The sequence below is a fragment of the Thermobia domestica genome, chromosome 2 (genome assembly GCF_964235325.1).
Source record: "Thermobia domestica chromosome 2, izTheDome1.hap1.1, whole genome shotgun sequence".
NCBI classification, from domain to species: Eukaryota; Metazoa; Arthropoda; class Insecta; order Zygentoma; family Lepismatidae; genus Thermobia; species Thermobia domestica.
Genome location: NC_137455.1, coordinates 146,883,138 through 146,903,530, shown reverse-complemented (window position 1 = coordinate 146,903,530; position 20,393 = coordinate 146,883,138). Strand labels below are relative to the sequence as shown.

General features: G+C 35.9%; 1 protein-coding gene across 2 annotated transcripts in view; it reads right to left on the bottom strand.

The window, feature by feature from the left end:
- The window catches only part of LOC145676146 (glutamate receptor ionotropic, delta-1-like), a 108,986-nt gene extending 98,831 nt beyond the window's left edge, over positions 1-10,155 (bottom strand). Inside the window, exons 1-2 of one of the 2 annotated variants that reach the window (XM_081747059.1) lie at positions 9,696-10,155; positions 1,578-1,776 (exon numbers count right to left, since the gene is read on the bottom strand). In XM_081747059.1, the coding sequence (XP_081603185.1) occupies positions 1,578-1,624 (47 nt within the window). In that variant the 5' untranslated portion in view covers positions 1,625-1,776; positions 9,696-10,155. The remainder of the gene's footprint in view (positions 1-1,577; positions 1,777-9,695) is intronic. The other variant, XM_081747054.1, reaches the window with a different exon arrangement.
- Positions 10,156-20,393: the final 10,238 nt, after the last annotated feature.

Genomic DNA, 20,393 nt, shown 5'->3' with positions numbered 1-20,393 from the left:
TTTTATTAAAAACGGTAACGTTTTGAAAATTTCGCTATTGTTTAATAAACTACTCTTCATGATACATCATCAGAGCAAATTTCGTTTCTCTAGCTCCAGCGCTTCAGCTTGTGCAGCTTTTTCATATTACGTTTTCCCGCTAGTTTGGAAATGAAATCTTTGAGTTTTACGTCCCACGATTATGCCAGTTAGGCTAAAGGAGACTGATGATGAATAATGAATGAAAATGGTGGAATGAAGAAAGTGGGAGGAAACGGAAGAGCCCCGAGGAAACCCACGCACACGGTGTTGGTCCACTACAAAGTTTACTTGGCGGGGGCTGGGATCGAACCCGGGACCCCTAGCACCATAGGTGAACGCTCTACCACTGAGCGACCGCGGCCCCCAAGAACTAACTTGGAATTAATTAGTTCTTCTGTACTCTGCAGTATTTTGAAATTGTCCATATGTAATTTTCTATAATGGTTTCACTTGTGCACACGTTTATCTTCTGGTCCTCAAAAGACAATTAGACAAATGTATTAAAAGTATGTAAAGATCAGTATAACGTATTTTTATCAGGAGTCTTTCGTGAGTGAGTCGGCAAACGTACCGCATTTGTGGCCAATTAGTCCCGGTTTCGAGTTCAAATGGAGGACAATTTGTTTCGGATGTAAGTCGAGAAACGGTTTGGACTCCGCTCTAAGCTTATGTGACCCCTTCCAGCATAACCCGGTAGTTGCAAAATAACACCAAGGTGAAACAAACTTATCTCTGCCCATATGTAATATAAATACACAGAGCAAATTATTAAAAGAAAAAAAAAAGTTTAAACACCAAAGAAAAAACTTTTCAATAAAAACCATGGTTTTTGCCAACCCTCTTACAGACATACAGACAAGCATGTACTAAAATACAGAAAATCAATTAAGATACGTCCTTCAGCGTTGGATATTATAATTAGCCACTGTATTAAAACCCTGCCTCTCCTCCCCATATACTTTTAAGACAATGCGAATTAAGTCACAACCCAGTCTGCGTCTTAATACCAGTAATATTTAGTACATTCATTACCACTAAAAATCAAAGAATTTTGCACCAATCCTGAACGAGTTCTTTTAACTCCTAGCTACTTAAACGGCTTAGTATTCATTGTAATAATATGTTGTTTTGTTCGTGACAGATCACATTTATGTACGTAGCATACGGACACAATGAGCCTACAAGCAACTTATGTAATTTCCTTATATCTCTAAAACGTTCCCTTTCTTGGAACACTTAACTCACTTGCACCCTCCCCTAAATCTCCAACGTATACTTTAGGTTATAAATGTACAGTAATGCTTCTTTTTACAGTGTTTGATGAAGCCAATATGTTCAGTTAGTTGGCGAAACTGTCACATTATTTTAAAATAAACGTTGTTTTATTCAGTTATTTATTTCCTAGTTCAAGATATTTAAGATAGCAAAACTATTATGAACCAGTTAGCTATAATTTCACCAGGAGTCAAGAGAAATATTTGATCTTTCTAGTGATGATAATGTATAAAATTTTCAAGGTTCAAATAAATAAATAAAAATAAAGAAACTGAATATACCTTCTGCAAATACTTTGGAAAAGCAGGAAATACAGATGGAACTGCATTTTTGCGAATTCTCACACAAGAGAGGGACGTTCTATCAATGTCATCTTCTCGGAAATGTACAGAACAAAGTGCACTACCAGCACTAGGAGTCTAGTTTTTCCGTCGAATAGACCTAATCCAGGCTTCACGCAATTCTTTCTTCTTAGGTATCCTTCAATTAAAAAATGTACAAAATTACCATTAAAAATTCAGATTATACAATACGAATATAGAATTGGTTATTGAGCATATGGAACACACTTTAATAATAATAATAATAATGTTCCTATTTCAGGTATTTTTAGCCTCTATTTCCATACTCCCAAGGGTACTCTTCATCGGGCATAGGGCTTAACATTTTTTCTCTTATGCAGCTCTTCACGTAGAATTTCTTTTCTTTTCTTCTTTGGTAACAACAATGGTGTGAAAATTTCTTTTTTAACTAAACTGATTCTGTATTTTTAAAAATCTATTCCTGTAATTTTCTACGTTGCATGTAAGTTTGGAAGACGTGAAAAAGGAACATTATTCAGGTTAGTTGTAATTGTTATTACAAATACAGAACTTTAGCCATAAAAGGCTGACAACGCAGATTATTACCCGGTCTTGCTATTTGTCCCCCCCCCCCAAAGTAATCTACTGCTACACTATGCGCGGACTTGGATTTGAATAAGTTATTCTATATTCTAATTTTGGAAAGTATAACCATAGCTTTACTTGGGAAACTCTCTTACATATCAAGTTTAACCTATCTATCGATCTTTTCCGCTTCCTCTTTATCATATAATGACAGTGTGCTTTACTGATATCTTCTTTCACTGGAAGCTTTCTCATACACATGGACAATGAAACTACATTTAATTCCGACATTCAATCATATCTCAGGTTTGAAACTTATTACACTAATTTTATGCGAAACACAACTTCTCAGAACTTTTTAAATTCATGCAATAACAATAATAAAAATTGGAATTAGCGTAGAGCACTGATAAGTTTCTCATTTATGAAGAAGAGTATGTAAAGCATTATATTTCAGAAATTGAAGATAACCCGATTCTTCTCAATTCTCAACTTTGCTGTAGGTTTCTGTTTTAATTTAACTTCACATCACACAACATACAAGTAGTCTTATCCTTGCGTACACACACAAAATAGGACTGTTTTAAGTGTTCGCCGACAGATGGTGTTGTTGCATCTCTACAGATAATGCTGGGCGCAATTATGCAAAAAATATCTACCTGTTTGGGCTAGGTAGTTACTAGAAGCTAGCATTGGACCTATTCACGTCTGGGAAGCGCAAAGAAGGTCGGTCCGCTCGATATCAAAGGAATGCATGTATTAAAAAAAAAAAAAAAAAAAAAAAAAGATGATCAACACCGTATGATGATAATTTATGTTTTAAAAAAAGTTAAATTCTGGACTATGAATGAATTCGGTATTGTGGCAATATTAAGTACATAGAGCATAATATGGCAGTTTCAAACCCACTATCTTACTAATTCATTAATTTTGTCTAAAGCCAACCCTTAACTTAGAACATGTATGCTCCAGTAATGGAGGGAAACGTAAATGGAGAGCAGGAACTGAAAAGCGAGTATTATCTGAACCAAATATGGTGAAATGGGGCAAAAGTTTAGATGCCATTCCATGTAATGCGGGCATGCAGTTGAAAAATGTACGGAAAAAATATATATTACTTGATTACACAATAAGATCGTACAAGTAATAAAAATATATCGGGGTCTTACCTCTTGCATGTATAGTAAGGCAAAATTCGAAATAAAAAGTGTGGCGTTTACCAGGTAATACTCCATAAGAAAGACATGAAATAAAGTGTTATATAAAGACAGTGTACAAAGCACTGATGCTAATAAACACTCGCCCCGAGCGAGTTTTTAAAATCGCTATTATTTATTTTAAACGTAAATAAATTATTTTTGTAAATCTTTAGTAATGGGTAAACTAACGAAGACAAAAAACAACGTGCCTTGTGTGACTCCAAACCACCTTCACTCGCTAACGCTCGCTCGGCAACTGTCTGAATTAAATGTATTTAACCTCACCTATCCGAATGTGAATAGCATATCGGGAAAATTCGGTTAAAATCCTGGCCTCCCTAAAGTTAAACAATAGCCACGATTTCTAATGGAATGTGAGCAAGTAGGTTGGATTTTTTTGTTGGGCTATGCCTATTTGCATTCTTGGTACAAAGTGATCATTGAACACACAACTCTCACAAAGCTGTGCCAGTTGCATATGGCTATACGGCACATGCTTTCATGAAGCATAAAACGTTTTTCCACTACCATTTGTGTATACACACGGTCAGTAACGCGCCTGCTCCCTACACAAAGCCTCACTACGGCTAGTATTCCCCTGCCTGCCTTAGATAGCAATCTTGGTTTTTAATGACCACATAACACAAGTTGGTTTGTGCTTTTAAGTCGATTCTGCTATATATAATGCTGTTTTATGATATACCTGCACACGCTGTAGTTATACTCAGCTCTCCTGAAGTCAGTCTGAATATTTCATTACAAATCCTTATTTAAACACTCTTTAAGATAGAAACAGTGCACTTCCTACTAAAAGGAGTTTATATTTCACGAATATAATCATCCCGTTGTGTAGCAACCTAGTACAGGTAGTATATTTGTATGTGTTCTGGATTTTTGTCCCACGGACATGTATTTGATAGGAAACTCCGCTCCCAACGCCCCATCTAAAAGTATACTTACATTAGTAGAGTGTTGTTAAGCGCTAGTGGGAAGCATGAGAAAGTAATTAATTTTGTGCAGTAATATAATACAGATGAATTTACACTAGCATAAAGCACAGAAAGCATGAAAACAAGAATTATTTATGATTAAATGTTAACAGTGAAGGACGAAAATGAAAGAGGAGTAGCTAATTATAGGCAACATATGTTAAAATAATAACAAATAAATAGCAATACAACTTTAAAAACTGGTTTAAGGTTAAAAACGTTAAAAAACTGAAGGTCTAATTCGGGGACGCTACCTGCGGAAGATCAGCTTTCTTACTACTTTTGGCATTATTCGAGCAGACGGTTCTACCAAATTTTGACACATTTCTTACATTTTCAGGTTAGGTTAGAGCTTTGCAACGGCGCAGACGTGTTATATGTTTTCAGGCGAGTATCGATATTTTTTGATTCATTTCCCTCTAGTTAAAGTCTTTTATGAACACTATCATAAAGGGCTCTGCTGTGATAATGAAATGAAATCTTTGAGTTTTACGTCCCACTGTTATGCCGGTTAGGCTAAAGGAGACGGTGATGATGAATAATGAATGAAATAGTGGAATGAAGAAAGTGGGAGGAAACGGGAGAACCCCGAGAAAACCCACGCACACGGTGTTTGACCACCACAAAGTTCACATGGTGGGGGCTGGGATCGAACCCAGGACCCATAGCACCAGAGGTGAACGCTCTACCACTGAGCCACCGCGGCCCCCTCTGCTGTGATAAGAAAAATATACTGGTACTATAACGATAATTTGGGGATACCCTAGCTCAGTCGGTAAGACGGCTGACTTTGACTTAAACGTAAGAGAAACGGGTTCAAACCCGGGTCCAAACTAAAAATCTTGCCGATGCTGGAGCCTCGGACCACCCAAATAGTCGGCTCGCATGGAGCTGTGTGTGTCTTTTCGCAGAGTATGCACTAAATGAGAAGGCAAGGTTCTAGATTACTGGTCCCCCTTCCCATTGAGCAGTAATAAAGAGAAAACAACGTGCCCTGCGGGGCTCTAACCAGGGTTTGCACATGTGGGCCCAGCCCGAAAAAACCCAGTGGGTTTTTTCGGGTTGGACCCACCTGAAAAAAAAACACTTTAAAACCCACATGGGTTTTTGACCTATTTGTTAATATATGATTGGTACAACTAAGGTGATCACATTGTAAGTGATTTTCATCAGATTTTACTTTCCTTGGGCGAATTAGAGGCTCTCACGTTAAGGTAGACAACAACATTCAACATGCGATCTTCATAAAGTTCTGAATGCACTGAATGAATTTTTTAAAAAATACCTTAGCTTGAGATAGTTATAGAACAAATTAATGTATGGATTATGCTGAAAGCCTATTTGAAGTACAATAAGCAATTTTGTACTTTAGAAAATATTTTCCGTGAATAGTGTGCTCGTCGACACCAAGGGACGTTATCACTCATACATTTGACGGGTTTAAGGTCATAGGTGCTTGTACTAATAGTACATATGTAAATACATTAGTAAAGCTATTAGCATTATTTCTTACCTTGGATGTAAAACGCAAGTTTCTTCAACTAAAATTTGGTATTCCAACAATAACAGTTTAGTTCAGTCATTTGTTGCTACTCTTCAAATAATTATTCTGTAGAATCAACACCAGCAATAGCGTAAAAATTCTTGTCAAATTTAAGAAGCTTAATGCTCGGGGTTCTGAAGACTACGTAACGCTTACTATTTCAAGTGCTGAGTTCAAATTTCCGTATTAGTGGAAGTTTTGATGTACACGCCGTGAAAGAAGTGCTCGGGAAATTAAACGCAGAAGGATCGGAAATGAATACTTCAACAATAAAACTATTTATTTTACGCTTAAGCCTGCCATACGTCCCGTTTTTAGGCCCGAGCGTCCCGCGTCCCCGTATATTTAGTCGGGACAGGGTAATTTCCCGTTTTTTAACTCCGTTCCATTTCTGCTATCAATATCAGCTTATTCGAAAAGTGAAAAACAAACAAACAAACAAACAAAAAAAAAAAAAACTGACATTGGCTGGAAATCCTGTAATTAGTGAATGAACAGTACGCTGTTTCGAGGAAGTTATTACACCACCCTGTTCGACTTAATAGCGAGCGAAATTTAAAATGCTACTTCCTACATTGCACTTTATGGGAACTCGGATACTCTCTGGTACATTAATTATTAAAAAAAAAAAAAAAAAAAAAAACTTTGAATGTTTCTACATTTACAAACACAGGGAAGATAACTGACCTTTTCTCCAACAACACATTCGATAAGTTAACAAGAATTATTATCTTTTTCAGAAGCTAAGTCATAGAATTGTGAAATCAGGAGAAAAAGGAGAAAAATCAGCTTTTCGTCAGATTAAACTGACGAACGTAATTTTGGCAAATACAGCCATGTAAATAAATATTGCTAAACGCGTGAAGAATATTGTAGGTAGATTGTACCACTGATTTAAATAATTTGCATATTGTTTTCCTGTAAAGCATTTTTATAGCACATCTTAAGTTTTTAGGCATCTTCAGTCCGTACAATTAATTGCGGGGTACGAACAGAGAAAAGCAGCTGCTGCTTAGTAAACTTTCATCTATTATATTCCGGAACAGGACGTTTGGGCGCCACCATTTGGGCGCGGACGTTTCGGCGCTGTACGTTTGGGCGCGAGGTACATAGTAAAAATCACAATTTACGACATATAAAGTAAGCTAGGCACCGAAAACTAAGCGCGAATCAGGATATACATTTCCTACACTTTTATCTTTATCTCATCTCATTTATCTGTATATTTTCTATCTCTATCTTATTTATTCATCTAAATTAAATAGTTTAATGCGTTTGTGGCATTTGTTGCCTAACCTCGTCATGGATTGATTTTTCGCTTGTTCACGATGCTTGTACTTCTGATCTAATTTTTGTATTATATAAGAAAGCTACGAAATAAAGGAATCAGACGAACTGTTAATTTTCTTAATGTTAATTAAAACATACTGATTTAATTTTTGTATTTTTTAAAGAAGTTAATAATGAAGACAGTGGGAGGAAATATAAGAATCCCAAGAAAACCCACACACAAGGTGTTTGTCCACCACAAAGCTCACTTGGCGCGAGATGGGATCGAACTAGGGACACCATGCACCAGAGGGGAACCCTCTACAACTGAGCCACCGCAGCCTATTATACTTTTAATCATAACCAGACTACAGTTAGTTGCATTGTGTTGGAAAGTTAATGGGGAAGGGGGGGGGGGAGTCTGAGGTGTCCCGTATTCTCATGAAAAAAATATGGGATGTTTACTTACGCTGGAAGATGTTAATTTCATACAAGACATTTTGAAACATTTATTTATTTCATATAACATGAAGTGCATTTTTGTTTTAAATTAATAGACCCCTTTTGGTATTCACATTTGCCGAACTTCAGTCAGGCTTGTAGATGAATTGATCTACATGTGTTCGTTTGTCTGCCGAGCTCCTTCATGGTTAAGCGGTTAGTGTATGTGTCTTCGGCGTGGGAGATCCGGGTTTGCTTCCCGGAGGGAAATCTTGTGGTTCGGATTCCATGTTAATCAGGAGGTCCCGTCTCATATAGCCTCGCTGCTGAAAGGGACATTAAACACAAAATCAACTCAACTTGTTTGTCTGCCTCTACCACACACACTACAGGTTACAACTTTCGGCCTTTTAAGTTGAAATTTTCAGAGTACAAGCACAAGACATTAAATTTCCCGTATAGATTTTGGCGGCATACCAACGTAAAATGTCAAAATGGCGGCCATTTTTCAAAACAGCGAGTATCCGCGCTACGAAGCGCAATTTTCAGTCCTTTAAGTTGAAATTTCGACGGTGGAAGCACGAGATACGCTAAATTTGCTGTATAGATTTTCTCACAAATCGAATGTAAAATTTCAAAATGGCGGCAATTTTTTCGAAACAGCAGTGAGTTGAAAATTGTTGCAAGTTGTGACAATGACAATCTTCAAATATAAATCACATTTCAACACTTTTACCCCAAAGACATTGAAATATTTCGAAAAAACCCGAAAAAATCCATTTGAGCCCAGGTGGGTTGGGCTTTTCAAACCCTGGCTCTAACCCGCCTTCACTCGCTAACGCTCGCTCGGCAATACTGTGAAAATTAAATGTATAAACTTTAGTACAGAACGAAATCAACCCAGCTACTAACCTACACGGGGGACCAGTAATCTAGAACCTTAATTACTTGGAGATCTAGTTCAGGAGGACTCTGTACATAGTGTCGACACATAGCAAAAAACTACAGTGCATAAAATACGAACCACGCGGTGCTAGGTGGCTACTAAAAAGCATGAATGCTACTCAACGAGCCAGGGCAGAAACGCAACAGTGGAGCCCGATCGTCAGCGAGAAGGGACGTGCACAGGTAGCTGGCGCGCGTCAGCGACGGGGGTATACGCATAAACAAGGATAGTTGAAGAACACATTTACATTTACAATAATCTCACTATCACTCAAAATTCATTTCAATATGCTGTGCACTGACAGTAATAACTTGTATTCACATTCTCATTCCTTCACGAAACATGTTCCACATCATATTCTACCTACAAATTTTCCATTTTGTAGAACCGTCTGCTCGAGTGAATCCTCTTCTCTCTAAATCGCAGGTTCTTGGCAAGGTTCTAGAACACTAGACCCCCTTCCCATTTAGCCGTAATAAAGACAGAAAACGACGTGCCCTGTGGGGCTCTAACTCGCCTTCACTCGCTCGGCAATATTATGTAAATGAAATATTGAATTTTGGTACAGAAAGGAACGAACCTAGCTAGTAACCTATATACGGGGAACTGTTCTAGAAACTTCTCCATGTTCTTGTCACTTATTGTTAACTTCAGTACTTATTAATTCTCTCTGTATTATTTCATTTATAACACTAACTTTATTACTTGTTTCCGAGTTACTGTGATGAATTGTCGAATGTTAAGTCGGAACACATACTTCTACTAAGAACATGTAAATATACATATCCATTCAGATACATAGCTTGTCACAAAATTTAAATCAAAAGCACATACAATAATTTCAGTATGACGATTACAATTTTTCTAATGGAACGAAGTGTAACTTACGTTCTCTTACCACCTAAATGGATATCACTTGCACTAGGACGTGAACTAGCATTCAGTAGCGTACTTCTGAATCTATGAAGAACTCAACCTAATTGAAGCTATAATAACATGTGTAGTATGTCTATTTAAATAATTACTACTAAAATCTTCAAAATATAATAAAAAGAGCAGATAATACTGACATCAAAATATCAATACTGCTAGAAGCGAGTATCTTTTAATTAGGGATTTTCTTACCTGAGAAAGGTTATTCCGGGTAATTTCTCCTCCCTCCTATTTGTACAGCCGTATGCTACTGAAGTAATACTTTAAAAATAAACGACAGACACAGTACATGTCTTCCTATGAAGATAGCAATGTTTTATGTCAACAAATATGGCGGTAACGAGAGTAGCCAATTAGACGTGCCGATGCTCGGATGTTTTTTGGCTTCATTCTTTTAATAGGATGAAGATATATAAAGGCAGATCCTCTATTTTACAAGATCCTTGGCGACGGCAAACTTTCAATGTTATATTTTCAAAAAAGATGCAAGTTAATTGCAGTGGTGAATTTATATTTGCAAATCAGTGAAAATTTGCAGATCATATTGAAAGCTTTTAATAAATATTAAGAAATTTTGCCTTCGCAAACTTTCAGATTGTTTGCTCCACTAAACGAAGCAAAAATTTGCCGCAAGTATTCGTGCTATCTGGGTACCTTTACGGTTTGTACAAATCCCCTACTGCCCTAAACAAAATTGTGTTCAATACTTTCTTGACTAATTGAACACCACTATCAACTAATTTGTTCCGTAAATCGTCCTACTTTTTGCTAGTTTTGGGCCCCCAATACTAAACAATTACCCTACCTTTTAGTGCAAATGGAAATGGTACTTAAAAACTCATATTATTAATTATGCCAAGTACAGTCAAAAAAAATTAATTTTTGTAACCTCCAAATTCTTTAAAATCTAGAAGTAAATCATAATATATTAAAATAATGTAATTAGTCATACGGTTCTTATAATTTGGAAGATAAAGTAAAGAAATGGATATAAATTCCTTCCCGGGAATTTATAGGCCAGGGAAAAAAACCGGGAATATTCCTATTTTTTAAAAATCCCTTCCCACTGGGAATATTCCCACTGCCCATCACTAGTAATGTCCAAGAGGTCGGGCGCCCCAAACTATAACCTCAGTGCAGAAAGTGGCCAATCACTTCAGCAAATAACAAAAACATTCATTTTTAACAGTTATAAATTCATCGAAATTAACACATAATTACAAGCAAATTATCTCTCATTGCCTTAGAGCATGTACGATTTATTGAACTTTTACATCATATGTCTCTCCGGTCTTCACAAAATAACCAACTTTTTAAACATATAAGGGAGACCGGGGCTGGTTGGCGAACTTTTCATTCTTTATTATTTTTTTTTTCTGAGCAGATTGTGCACTGTATTGCAATGTAATGGATGTGTACGGACAGACCAATGTTTCCTCTAATAAATTCCATTTTTGTTTTTGTTTTGTTGCTTACAGTTTTCGAGAAATAATTTTTCTTTCTTTTAAAACGGAGTATGCCAACCGACCCCTACTGAGGGTCTGGTTGGCTGATAGCGTGGGGCTAGTTGGCATTCTTTTTAAATATAGCAAAGCACACAAAAAATTGGATTTATTAGAAATATACGTTATTTTTCTGAATTCTATTATATGTATTGCAATGAAGTAGGCTATTTGAAGTTTGAAATTACTTTTATTCACAACATTTAAAAGAATCAGCATTATGAAATATGAAAACTTCTTTCTTTTATTCTAGCTTGGTTGTCATGACATTGAAAGCTACAAGATTATTAAACCACATCAGTTTTAATATGATTTGGTGTAGGTTAAGTCTTCATATTATTTCAAAATGTAATTAAAATAACTGAACTATCAAGAAAAGTAGTTTATTTCCCGCTGTTCACAAAGTAGCTAAGAGAAACTAAGATTTGTTTTAGCTGAATTATCGAGAAATGCAATTTATTTCCTACTTTCCACAAAGAAAGAAAATGCAATAGCTAGGCCTCTATTTTTGTAACAAAAGGGCACATGCAAAATATTCTTGATCCTGAGAATTAGGCCTATTCAGAAAATTCAGAGTCCGGCATACAGTCTTTTCTCGATTTCTAAATTTTGACAGCAATCCAAACATGCATCTGCATGCTATTCTATAACATTGAAGTAAAAGATTGGTAGAACTGTGAACTATATAACAATAAAACAAACAATGTAACAATAAAAATAAAATGAAATAAAATTTCACATGAGGTTGTTTGGCGCACTTGCCAACCAACCCCAAATGCTATACGCCAACTAACCCCAAGCCCATTTTGTGCAACAAAGTCGTAATTACTCAACAATTGTTTGGCATTTACGTTTTATTGTTTGAATATCCATAAAAACAAAGTTCAGATCTAACTAATGCTATATTACTTACCTCTGTACCCCAAGTAGTGACGATTCTGTGATGTAACAGAGAACTGAAAAAAAATACTTCAGACTGGCAAAAACACTCTTTATCTAATAGACACCATAATCCGCAAGTTACAAATTCCATATAAAGGTGGCAGCTGCATCCATAGGTCGCTCTTTTATGACAGTAGCAACAGCTCATTATGTTAATTAATGAAGGAGTTATATGCAGTTCGTCAACCAGCCACGATCTCCCCCAATAAGTAAATGTTAATGCTATTGTAAATGGTTACCTCGTTCAAATCCTCAAATATTTGGGCGATGATTTGATTACTTTCTCTTAATTACTCTTAGTTTCTTGCTTGTTATTCATAAATACTTTCTTTCTTTATGTTTTTTACTAGATTATCCAGTTATTTGATGATAATACAAACAGAGTTGGGTGTTTTCCGTTTGGCAGAATTGTCAATTGGAAAATTTATCCATTTTCACGATTGGCGCATTTGGTAATTGGCAGATGTGGTAATTGGCAGATTTGGTAATTGGCAGGTTTGGTAATTGGCGGATTTGTCAATTGGCAGATTTGTCCATTGGCAGATTTGGTAATTGGCTCATTTGTCCATTCTCACGATTGGCGCATTTGGTCATTTTCGCGTTTGGCAGATTTGGTAATTGGCAGATTTGGTAATTGGCAGGTTTGGTAGTTGGCGGATTTGTCAATTGGCAGATTTGTCCATTCTCGCGATTGGCGCATTTGGTCATTTTCGCGTTTGGCGCGTTTGGTAATTGGCAGATTTGGTAATTGGCAGATTTGTCAATTGGCAGATTTGTCCATTGGCAGATTTGTCCATTGGCTGATTTGTCCATTTTCACAATTGGCACATTTGGTCATTTTCGCGTTTGGCGCATTTGGTAATTGGCAGATTTGTCCGGGTCCCTTCATTTGTACCGATGAGGTTAGAATTCTTGGCTCTTGTACAGCATGAAAAACCACCAAGACTACGAAATGCAGGACCAAGACTTGACTGTGCAAGACAAAGAATAAGATGCAGTATTGATTATCAAGACCAGTGATGAAAATTTTCCGATTCATAAAAACATACTCCACTTATTCTTACATCGTTGTTTAGCCGAGATGTGAGGTGGTAAACTTTCTTCTATATTTTTCCGGAAAATTTTCCGTTCTTAACAAATATCAGTGATTAAGTAACAATTCGTCAGTATTCATAAAATTGATTGAATTCATATATAGAAACGTTAAAAAGTGAAAGATCGTTGAAAGAATCTGAAAATTTTCATGGCTCAGACAATTTTCAGTACGATGTAAGAACTAGTGGAACAATTTTCCATGAATCGAAAAATTGTTTGTCCTGTAGAATGAAAATTTTCCGATTCATAAAAACATACTCCACTTATTCCTACATCGTTGTCTAGTTAAGATGTGAGGTGGAAAATTTTCTTCTATATTTTTCCGGAAAATTTTCCATTCTTAACAAATATCAGTGATTAAGTAACAATTCGTCAGTTTCATAAAATTGATTGAATTCATATATAGAAATGTTAAAAAGTGAAAGATCGTTTAAAGAATCTGAAAATTTTCATGGCTTAGACAATTTTCAGTACGATGTAGGAACTAGTGGAACAATTTTTCATTAATCGAAACGTTGTCTGTCCTACAGTGATGAAACTTTTCCGGAAAATTTTCCGATTCATAAAAATATATTCCACTTATTCCTACATCGTTGTTTAGTTGAGATGTGAGTTGGAAAATTTTCTTCTATATTTTTCCGGAAATTTTTCCGTTCTTAACAAATATCAGTGATTAAGTAACAATTCGTTAGTATTCATAAAATTGATTGAATTCATATATAGAAACGTTAAAAAGTGAAAGATCGTTGAAAGAATCTGAAAATTTTCATGGCTCAGACAATTTTCAGTACGATGTAAGAACTAGTGGAACAATTTTCCATGAATCGTAAAATTGTTTGTCCTGTACAATGAAAATTTTCCGGAAAATTTTCCGATTCATAAAAACATACTCCACTTATTCCTATATCGTTGTCTAGTTAAGATGTGAGGTAGAAATTTTTCTTCTATATTTTTCCGGAAAAGTTTTCGTTCTTAACAAATATCAGTGATTAAGTAACAATTCGTCAGTATTCATAATTGATTGAATTCATATATAGAAATGTTAAAAAGTGAAAGATCGTTTAAAGAATCTGAAAATTTTCATGGCTTAGACAATTTTCAGTACGATGTAGGAACTAGTGGAACAATTTTTCATCAATCGAAAAATTGTCTGTCCTGTACAATGAAAATTTTCCGATTCATAAAAACATACTCCACTTATTCCTATATCGTTGTCTAGTTGAGATGTGAGGTGGAAAATTTTCTGAATTCATATATAGAATTGTTAAAAAGTGAAAGATCGTTTAAAGAATCTGAAAACTTTCATGGCTTAGGCAATTTTCAGTATTATGTAGGAACAAGTGGAACAATTTTTCATGAATCGAAAAATTGTGTCCTCTACAGTGATGAAAATTTTCCGGGAAATTTTGAAACGAAAAATTTTCCGGGAAATTTTGAAACGAAAAATTTTCCGATTTGTAAAAGAATAGTCCACTTATTCCTACATCGTTGTTTAACCGTGATGTGAGGTGAAAAATTTTCTTCTATAGAGAGAGAAAAACACTGTAAAATTTTATTTCCCAACTTGAAATACAAAATTTTCCGGTTCCCGAAAGCTAATTGGAAAATTATAATTTGTTGCTGACTAACTTTCCTCTACTGAAATTCAATTTTGTAGCTCTATGTGCAGTTAAATATAGTGGAAAATTTTCCACCTAACATCAGTATACATAATATCCAAAATTGTCAGGCCTATGAAAAGTGTTTTCCACTTGTTTCTACATCGTGATGAAAGTTTTCCGATCTATGAAAATTCCTCTCACTTGTTTCTACAGAGCAATAAAACTTTCCGATTGAGAAAACAGTTGTTTTACTTCTTGCTTCGAAATGATGAAAACTTTCCGACTCATAAAAAATTCTTCAATTTTTCCATATAAGGCAGAAAATATTTCGATTCATGAAAAATTGTTTAACTTGTTCCTACATAGTACTGAAAATTGTCTGAGCCATGAAAATTTTCAGATTCTTTAAACGATCTTTCAGTTTTTAACATTTCTATACATGAATTCAATCAATTTCATGATTGCTGAGGAACTATTACTTGATTACTGATATTTTTTAGAACGGAAAATTTTCCGGAAAAATATAGCGGAAAATTTTCCGCCTCACATGACTAATCAAGACCCAGGGTGCGAATTGTTTGAATTTCATTTGTTGGACTAAAAGTGATGAAATAAAATTAGTACTTTATAATTAATTATCATACTGTATTTTGAAATTTTAAATTACAAAATTCATATTATGTACCTTCTTACTTGCAACTATATATACTGTAAAATACGTTTTAATTACCGAGAAAGATAAATCAAAATGGCGCGGGTCCCGGAATCATAAGAACCTATTTTGGAATGAAAGTTGAAGGGTTGGAAAAAATCACAGGTGTTCTCCCGTTTCCTTAACCCTTATCATTCTAGTTAAACGATTTCCTTTTGTCTCCGCCAAGAGACTCTTGCTACTCCCTTCAGAGAAGATCCCCTGCCTTCCGAGCAGGTGAGAACACTGACCTTGAAGAAAAATTTCGTCACATAGAACTAAAGCAAGAAAAAATAAATAAATTTCTCCCAAGTCGGATATTGGTATCAGTTATAAAAAGAAATAACCAAACCTCAAAAGTGCCAAATATTCCCTAAGATGCATATACAAATCCCCCGCTTGATCTAGCTAGTGGTTAACGTATAAGACTTCGGTACACGTGGTCCGGGTTTAATTCCCAATGGGAGTGCATTTTGGCGTTCACCCAGTGTCGTGACGTAGTGCTCTCAAACGGGTCAGGTCGAGTCGGGTCAGCTCGGGTCGGGTTGTCGGGTCGGATCACGGGTATTGTCACTTGGGTCGGGTCGGGTCGGTCAATTCAGGTCACGGGTCGGGTTGGGTTGGTCTTCAACCCGACCCGTTGAGAGCACTAGTTGAGATTTTGACTCTAGAAAAAATCGTTACTGAATATTTTAGTTCATTCTTTAGCAGCATAATCGTCCGATATCAGTTTCAAAATATGATTCATCGTCAGGGTTTATGTTCAACTTACTCTTGATGTCATTAAGAAGAAAAATGCGTAGGCCTACTTGTTAACCTTTCCGTATTACACGTTTTTTCAAGAAAGAAAAAAGTATTTATTTAAACATCAATTAGAGACGAATTTAATGTTTTGCACTCCCTCATCCAGACATAGAAAATTTTAACATGCTAGACAATTTTTAAAAAATAAATGTATTTTGTGCATTACCTTTGTTTCAACATTTTCATATAAATTCTAATGTATTTTGGTATGGTGATATGGGTGTTGTGAGGTGCACATGCGCAGGAACACTGCCTGTGTTTCTAAGTTTCCTTAAGAAAATTTCAATCGACTGCCACAAAATTTTCCCTTTTATTATCAAGTTTTACCTAGTTTATTGAGTGTCCAATTACTATGACAGAAGATATCTGACAAGAGTAATTTAGCTAGACCCTACATTAAAGAAAGTGCCAACTATATTTCTCTTATTAATTTACTTCTTTCTCACTTTCTTTTACTTTTACTTTTTTATTATATTTTTGTTTTATTTTATTTATTTATTACAAAAATACACACAAATACATCTAATTAACAATAGGTGCAAATTATCATACTTTGAACAAAGAAACGCACACACAAAAAATATTGCTATTGTATTGCTTTATTTCTGAAAAACACAAAACTTTAAGGGCCTTATGCAGGGCCGTTTTGACGTATGATTAACGTAATACTATAGGTCCTACTACTGCAGGAAACATTTGTTAGTCGGACTCTTTAGTAATCACGCGCCAGAATGACTGCATAAGGCCCTAAATTAGTCAATCAGTCAGCGCAAGAATTTCCCTAGATTTTCAGGCTTTATCGAAAAATTCCTTTTTCCATTTTAGCTAAATTTACCTACGAAATTTCCCTCCAACTACGAACATAAGCACTGCACGAGGGAATGCCGCTCCCGATCCCACCAGCGTTACGCGCTCGCCCCTATGCAAGTATTTACTGCAAGCACAATGTTAAAATTTCATTCAACTTCAATCATCAACGACTGAAGCCAGTAGACACATTAAAGAAATCATACTTGTTAACAAGACTTTTGTCGCAAAGCTGAAAAGTCATGAAAATTAGTAGCCATAACTCTTCATTTTATAAATAATTATTAAAATACATTTCATTCTAGGATTTCTTAAAAATCAAAAGCAGGCGATCTTAAATAACTGTCTGTCCCTGATACCGGGCGCAAAGCCTTTCGGTACATTAGGGGCGCCATAGGTTTTTAATAAAAAAAGTGGCAAATTATATAAATGGAGCTCCAAGTTTTCGCGGTCTTCACTTCCAAACATGGAGAGAATAAAAATTCCTGCTCGCATGGCTCGCAGCTTATTACATTTGCGTATCAAATTATTGGCATTACTGTAAATTTGTCGAGGTTATAGCACTATATGATTAAGAAATTAATCCTGCTGTATTAATGCGATATCAGTCCTATATTACATGTACTAAGCTTATTAACTTTAAATAAAATTCCTACGCAACAGGCTTTCAACAATAATGACAAATTCTACACCTATAAGATCTAGATTAAAACGAGTTAAAGAAAATGTTACCATGATTATGAGGCACAACACAATTGCCATGTACTGCGGCTACACAGTACCAAGCACTAGCACTAAGGGTCGGACAACCTGACGCCCAAACGAGCACACCAAAATAAATTTTCAAACGTATATTTTAATATCGCTATAATAAAATGTAAGATATAGGCTAGGACTAAATGGGGGGCAACAAAAAGACACTTTGGCCGAGTGAAAATTTTGCCTTCGTCCGTTCCTGATACTGACTAAGATGATGTAATGTTAAATGGATGAGGATGATACTGACCAAAAATCGAGCAACTAGCATCACTATTCGTTATGTTCAGTTATCTTCTAAACTTAGTGATCATTTCACACAATTCGAAATTGTAGAAAGCTTCCTTGGATTTTATGATAAGGACAAACACTGTGCAGAAAATTATGAAGATTTAATACTAAAAGTCCTATTAGAAAATGGGATTGACATTAACAAGTGCAGAGCGCAATGCTACGATGGAGCACTAGTAATGTGTGGTCGTACTTCTGGCTTGCAAACGCGGATTCAAAAACATGCCAAGAATACCATATATGTTCACTCCGCAGCACATAATCTGAACCTTGTGTTATCGGATGCTACAAAGGTAAACACAGAAGATGTTAATTTCTTTGCCACTCTACAAAATATATGCAATTTCTTTGGTAGCAGCGGGAAACGCTGGGAGGTTACAAGACTGTATTCCCAAGGATACATCTTCGGAAAATAAAACGACACTGAAGGAATTTTCTCAAAACGCTGGGATTCAAGTCATTATGCCGTGTTTGCACTAAGAAAGAAATATGTGGACGTTATGAAATGTTTTAATGTCATGTGCCTTACTTGAACTGAAAAAGAACTGACAGAAGCAGCTCGTTATAAACGAAAAATGGAAAGGCTCGATTTCATGGCAACGCTTGTATTGTGGGGAAAAGTTCTACGAACCATTAATGTTGTGTCAAAAAAGCTGCAGCGCCCTAGTATGTGCTCTCATAGTGTCAACGAGAACTAAAAAAATGCGGTACAGTGGTGCAAGATGTTAGAAAGAATATGTATTAAGTATTTCAGGAAGTCAGTGCTTGAGCGCCCAAATTTGCTGTTTCAGATAAGTTAAAAGAAAGAAGGAAACTAGTGCCGAGAATATTCTTTGATGAAGTGGCATAAGAAACGCGATTTACCGACCCTGTCAAAGGATTCGAGATCAAAATGCTATTGCCTATCCTCGACTCCGTAGTACGCTTCGAAGGAATGAGAACTTTGTGAAAGATTTTTCGTTCTTATGCCCGTCAATGTTACGAACTACTCCTGAAAAAGAAGTCATTAAGCAGTTTTATGACTTTGCGCTTCTGTATAAAGACGATTTATTCAATGAGAAGTGTTGACTTTCAGAGACACTTTCCAAGACAAACTTTCAAATCTTTCAATCCACGAAGAGCTTCTTCATTTTATTACCGAATCTGACCTCAGCTCAGCATTTCCAAATCTGATTATTGCTCTTTATTTATACAGGGTGGTGCATATAAAATTTGCCACCCCTGTATCTTCGAAACGACTGCGAATATGAGAAAACGCAAAAACACATTCGTCATTGTTTAAAGGATTGGAATTATGTGCTATAAAAGGTCCACCCAAGAAGTCCCAAATAGGGATACGGGAGTAAACTTGAAGATTTCAAATGGCAAAGGGGGTTGAGTAGTTTGAACGGACTCCACAAATGAACTTTTTGGTGTAAGTTCTGAACATGCTAGTTTGCTGAAATCTAAAATGTCCGTGAAATCAAATTTCGTATTTAAGTCCTTTGATAACTTTTAGATATCTATGGCTTGTGAATGTGGTGCTTCTACCTTTTTGTTTTTCTTTTTTTACTTTTAGGCAGGGTGTAAGTATCGTAAAAACTTCTGTAAAACGAGAAAATTATAATTTATTGGGTTAAGACTTTGTTTCTGTGTATCTTGCCCCTAGTTTTGTAAACGGAGGCCCATGTTGGTGTTATACTGTATTGGCATGAGGGTAAGGTTTTAAGAAATGGTTATTTCAAAAGTAGGAATAAAGAGTTGCAAAAATATAGACATCAAAAGAGGGATCAGTACTATCAGAGCGTAGAGAAATGTTAATCACTACAGGTTTAAGACTTGTAGGAATACGTAGTTTCGCTGATTGAAAATTAAACCTGCATACAAAGTCCCAAATTATCTTCCAATTAGATATATCGGCGTGAATCAACCTTTGCATAAACATCTTACGGTGTTACTTGTTCGTTCTGAGATTTGCCTCTAGGCGCACCAGTCGAAGCAGAGTTGACTACACCGGTTAAGTGTTCGGCCAAGCAAGTTATCCATTTGACCGAGTTGAATTGATTTTGAGGTTAGCGTCACTTTCAGCAGCGAGGCTACATAAGAGGGACCTACTGATAAAAGTGGAATCCGAACCACTTAAGCTTCCGCCAGGAATCGAATCCGGGTCTTCCACGCAAAAGGAGCGCACCCATTTGAAAGAGACAGGCTTAAGACCAAGAGAGATTAGGCTCACGCAAGCAATTAAAAGTACAATTGCCTATCCTATTTGGACATTTCGGTGTTATTTTCCTTCGCAACTTCTACATTTCTCAAATACAATGGTGAGTCATGCGTTACAGTGCTCACAAATTTTAATATTGTTGTAGTTCTGCCTGTCTTCGCGTCGAATTCAATCTTCATACAAACGAATGTAATTGGG